This window comes from Carassius gibelio, chromosome A13 (assembly GCF_023724105.1).
Source record: "Carassius gibelio isolate Cgi1373 ecotype wild population from Czech Republic chromosome A13, carGib1.2-hapl.c, whole genome shotgun sequence".
Classification (NCBI taxonomy): Eukaryota; Metazoa; Chordata; class Actinopteri; order Cypriniformes; family Cyprinidae; genus Carassius; species Carassius gibelio.
The window spans coordinates 15528809-15534808 of NC_068383.1; the positions used below are offsets into that span (position 1 = coordinate 15528809).

The window sequence follows — 6000 nt, forward strand, 5'->3', positions numbered from 1 at the left end:
CAGACAAATGCGATGGTATTGAATTATCGTACAACCAAAATATACAACAAGGACTTGTTAAAATACTTATTACACCTCATGAAATTCATAGGTTCTTTTTTATTGCTGTGAGTTGAGTGGGTGGGGGTCTACTTTACTATTAACAGAGACTCTTTATGTGTTTTTGTTGTTTAAAAAAATATTTACAAAAAAAATATATTCCAGCATTTAAAAAAATGTAATTATGCAAACAAATGATATACATTTACATTTATAAAAACACTTATGTTTCAAAGGGGCTTTGACGCAAAACAGTACTCATTGGTCTGTAGTTTTCTTTCTGACTGATGCTTCTTGCAATAGTTTTTTATTGTCACTCATGTTGTTGGTGCATCTGGGCAACCCTTGTTGAGCTCTGAAAATACTGTAGACTCTAAATTTGATAAAACTGTTTTCCTTAATTCAAAAAAAATCTGGTAACTTAAATGTATTGTAAATTCCCTGTCATTTTAAAGCTGCAGTAGGTTACTTTTGTAAGAAATATATATATATTTTTTTACATATTTGTTAAACCTGGCACTATGTCCTGACAGTAGAATATGAGACAGATAATCTGTGAAAAAATCAAGTTCCTCTGGCTCCTCCCAGTGGTCCTATTGCCATTTGCAGAAATTCATCCGCTCCCGGTAAGAAACAACCAATCAACCAATCAATATATCAAAATGTATATAATAAGCGAGTACACCATGAATCCATTTTCCAAACCGTGTTTTTGGCTTGTCCTGAATCAATAGGGAGCACCTATAATAAGTTTTTATATTCGGAATATTTTAGATTGCTTCGGGGGTACCGCGGCGGAGTAACCCAGTACTTTCTGATTCTTCATAGACATAAACAGAGAGAAGTAGTTCCGGCAACGATGTTCTTCCGCAAGACGCAAGCAGTTCTGTTTATTAACCGCTAGAGCGTCAAATGTTACCTACCGCAGCTTTAAACTTCTTATAATACACACACACATACTTTTCAAGAGCCATTGCAAGGTAGGTCTCATAAAGACGAAAGGGTAGATGTAACAGTAGCAGCTTCCATGAATGAAGTTTAATTAATCTGGATAAATCATGGAGAGTGAAGTAATCTCATAGAGTGGTGAGGCATGATAACCTCTTACTACCCGACATTATGATCCAATATTACCAGCTGAATTCAAAGAAAGAGCTCCTCAAAGTATATTACGATATTCACAGTACTAGAACAAAAACTCTAATACAAAGAGGCTGACACGTATTAAGATATAAAGCTTAACTTCCTAAATGTCACTGTGCACAGGCTGTCCCCTGTATGCAAATTAATGTGATCATTATTTGTGGATGCATCTCTATCCGGACACAGCAGAATCACATATGGACAGCATACCTTGGAGCCAGGTAATCAGGCATGATGATGCATTAATCAATTTATGAGTGCATAGACAATAAAAAAATACATTAATATTACACTGAGGTGTACCATTATCACAAGATACAGTTTTCTTATTTTCAGAGGCTCCTACAGTTTTTAAATGAACAGCAAAATGTGACATTTTATATCTGTCAATTACATAAACGTATGTAAAGCATGGTTCTATCATTAGACACAACACTCAAAGCTCTTCTAGTAACCCATAATGAAAAGAGAATCAGCAAAGCAGAGGAGACATCTTCAGATGTTCACTAACTGACATCCTTATTCATACACGTAAGTTTTTTTTAATGTACTGAAGTCAGTTTTTTACACTATTACACCTATGAAATTCCCTTTATATTTCTTGATTCACCATATTACATATTTTGAAACACAGGGAGTGGTTTGTCATTAGTGTATCTGCCACTCCCTGGCGACATGATAAATGGGAATGCACATGGCCAAGAGTCCATCAAGTTGCGCTTCTGGGAACAGGAATGTCATTAACACAATATACACATGCTAATAGTACCATGCAAAACCGCAATCTGGTCACCAACAATCCACACCAGAAGCAGAACTGCACAGCTCACCAAAGCAAAAACTACCAGAAAATTTCAAACTTACGTGTCTTGCGGCTGACGTGGGTTCGACCAGGCGTGGTCACATGCCTCTCAGTGGATGACTGCTCTCTGGTCCACATTTGGGTGGAGTCGTTTAGAATGGCAGGGTTGGAGGGAGAGGGGCTGGAGGTGGACGTATGGACAGTAGACATTGTGGAAGATGCCAAGGTGGTTGTTAAGGTGGGATTACGTGTGACAAAGCGTGTAGATGGGCTCTTCTGTGTCACCTGGCTGCCGGATGCACTACCACCTTTTGGGGGAACATTGGGAGGAGCTTCCGTTCGAGTCCTGCTCCGCACCACAGTGGTGACGGTGGGGCTGACCGAGCTGACCCCTCCAATAGTGGTTGTGGTGGTGGTGGTGGTGTCAGATCCCTTAGGAAAAGTGCTAGGCTTGGACAGAAAGATGGGGTCCTGGCCAATACCCTTGGCATCCACCAAGTCAGTAGGCACGTAATCCCTCACAGAACCCACCACGATCCATTTCAGCAGCATCAGACTCAACCCCAGGCCTATGAAGCCAATGAGAAGTGGAACCACACAGAGCCAAGTCTGTTGGCGAGGCCAAAATGCACATCTCCCACACCTTAAAATCCCACCACGAGCAGGGGCCTGGGCTTGTTCACCTCTCCCATCAGGCTCCTCCAGTACCATAGCCCCCAAATTGTTCACTGTTCCAGAGCTGTCACTCATCTTGCCTGCGGCACGGTAAGGGTTAACCCCAAGGCCGGGCACTCGGCAGACTGGGACAGCACAAGGCGAAACACTGGCCAGTAATGCCAGACATTTGAAAAAAAATTGCAAAGTAAACCACAACTGCAAAAAACACAGAAATAGTTATGCACACATCAAGGCAGACAAATCACATCCACACACATACGCACACTCACAATCAGACAAGCGCATACACCCAGTAGAATTCCGGAGGTAGAAATCTCAGTGGTTGCAGAATCCAGTAAAAAGGACTGTCCTTTAGTCCCGTTCCATCAGTACATCCAGATGACTTCAAGTTTGCCACAAAATCACCAAAATGGTACAAATGTTAAATAAAGGTGCTGAGCAAAGAAGGTGGAAGGAAAGGGAGGAGTAAAATCATCTGCATGTTGACTCCGAGCACCAACCGTTGCAGCAGCACTCTCTGTCGTCAGATTATCAAATCCCTCTTTTTGCAGATAACACGGCAGCTAGATTTATTCTCCAATCTCGTACCTCCATTCACTGGCATATTTGAAGGTAGAGTTCAGTAAAAGTTAAAAACAGGCTCATATTTTTCCTCTCTTGTTCTCACCAATTCATTTTTCAAGGTCTTGATCTGATTCACAATCTTGTATTCAAGCACTGAGTCAGCTATACATATCCGAGAAAGCTGGTTCCCTCACGGAGGAGGACTTGATGTTGATCGTGAAGCAATATGTCCCTTTTTCCACGACCAAAGCTTCTGCTGATTTATAGCATCCTTTTGGGAGCAAGGGACATGCAGCACAAATCCTGGTATGTGCAAGCTGAGCAATAAACCCGGCAAATGAGGCAGTGACAGGTGCAGAGTTTTCAAGGAAGAGATGGCGGACGGTCAAATCCGTTAGCAGTACATATCCGTTCTGAACAGCATCTGATGAGCGACCCACCACTGTAGTGCGAGCCGTTTATACAGTGCAGAGCAGCGGGCGTACACTCAGCCTCTATCTACATTCCTCCACTGAGAGCGCGCAAGAGAGTATGAGAGAGAGAGAGGGAGAGGAGCGGAGCAAAGGGATGGAGGGGAGGAAGGGAGGGAGGAGGGAGCTTGTCGAAGACAGATGGAAAGAGAAAACAAGGAGGGTAAAAAAAGAGAGAGAGACAGCGTGCAGGTTTTCCATGAGACAACATACATCCATTCTTCATTACAGATGCATTTGTTTCGACTGTCTGTTGCTCTCTCCTAGGGCTTCCATTTCTAAAGAATCCGGACTAGCGCATGTTCCCCCTCTAATCTCCCGTGGGATTTTACCGCGGCTTAAGCCTACGACACTGCAGCCAGACACATACACAGATAGCCTTCTACTCTACTCTACTGCTGATGTCAGGAAAGACAGAGACAGGCAGAGAAAAAGAGAGAAAGAGGAGGAACTGCACCTGCTCTCTTCACAAGAACATTCCCCACCCCTTTAGAGAGAGAGAGAGAGAGAGAGAGAGAGGAGGGAGAAGCAATGAGAGAGAAGTACAAGTTGAGAAATCATTCTCAGCAGGATGAGATTGAAAACGAGAGAAGCAGAGGGCAAGAGAGAGAAAGACAAGATATGGGAAAGAAATAAAGAGATCCATGTCAATGTTCTGTGGTATGAACAGTAAAAGAGATTACTGGCTGCTGTAAACAGAGCGAGTCTCAGCTTCTCTCTTTCAGTACTGTCAATCATGCAGCCTGCCCCTCCTCATTTATAAGACTCTAAAAGGGGAAGGAAACATAAAGGATGGTACGCATAAGAGTCATGTGCAGTGTCTAAGGGGTGGCATAACACTAGTGCCGTAATTAAATGGAGTGGATAACAATTTAACATTCAAAGACAACAGAGATGCTAGCTTGTTTCCTGTTGGTTCTAACTTCTTTTAAATGTGTACTAAATATTTTTCTTGTTTATGTTGTGCTGGATGATATGGCAGCCCTGTTGGATTAACACTGACACCTAGCGGCATAGATGTGTCATCATGCAAAAATGGGTAAAAATATGTAATTTCCCGTTAGCCATGATTCATTTCACAAGTGAAAATCTCAATTAAGGGGCAGGTTACTGAAATTAGTCAACAACAATTGATTATTAATTAACATTGATTAAGCAGATTATTATTATTATTATTATTATTATTATTATTATTATTATTATTATTATTATCATCATCATTATTATTATTATTATTATTATTATTATTATTATTATGTCAGAGTTAAATACTCTGAAAAAGTATTACTTACTTTCAAAAACTTTGAAACATGAAGTACTCACATTTACTCTAATCACTGCCTTTTAAAGTAATCACATTAAGCTGTGATTCCTGTTTTTCACAGTTTTTCCTGTTTTAAATTATAATTAAGATTTTCTTGTATCATTTACGATATTTAAGACTTTTAAGGACCCACGGAGAACCAGTTTTTAATAAGCAGATGACCTGGATCTAATATTTTGTATTATGGAATAACAGCAGTAAATCCAATCCATTTCAGACAAAAAAAAAAAAAAAAAAAAAAAACCTCAGTCAGCAGATAATCCTAAAAACACATTACAAATTAAAAGTAGCAAACAACAAATAAAATCATGTTTTTCTGAGCCCCATATTATTTTCTTTCTTTGAGAAACAAAAATAGTTTAGGCGTGATATGTCAGGTTTGATTATGCACAATCTTCAGAAGTCTTGGAATATCCACCTTATTTTGCAATAAGGACATAAACTATCTTCGGGTGAACAAGCAAGACATACAAATTATTACAACTATAATATTAACACATCAATTCAAATTAATATAATAAATTGAAATATTATAAGAAACACCAGTGTGCAGTATCTAGGAGCATAATGGGCTGTTTTTGCACCGCTAAAATGACTAGAATCAGATGTCACTACAAGCCTTGCATATTGTTTGCCTTTATAAATCCCATAAACAGTATAAATCACAATATAATGTCTAGGGGTAAAAAGTACCTAGTTATTTTTGCTTAATAATGCAGAACAACTGGAACAGCTTGGTTCTGAGTCAGCTGAACTATACATCTACGCATATATCTATATTTAAACAACCCTTTCTTGTAGTGTGAAATGAGGTTCCCTTGATATTGAACTTTTTTTCTCTACTACCATAAATCCATTGTATCAGTATATACTTCAGTGAGATCAGAATCTCTGTACATGAATCAGTTACTCTAGGTCCAGGTACAACATGACAGTCTGCCTTTCAAAAGCCCTAGAATAAAACATCAGTCTTTTCTGTT

The 6000-nt window shown here is 39.6% G+C and overlaps 1 protein-coding gene across 1 annotated transcript in view; it reads right to left on the reverse strand.

Moving 5' to 3' along the window:
* Positions 1 to 4103, reverse strand: part of LOC128026273 (pro-neuregulin-3, membrane-bound isoform-like) — a 303047-nt gene extending 298944 nt beyond the window's left edge. Inside the window, exon 1 of the mRNA XM_052613196.1 lies at positions 2047 to 4103. Coding sequence (XP_052469156.1) covers positions 2047 to 2734 — 688 coding nt within the window. The 5' untranslated portion in view covers positions 2735 to 4103. The remainder of the gene's footprint in view (positions 1 to 2046) is intronic.
* Positions 4104 to 6000: the final 1897 nt, after the last annotated feature.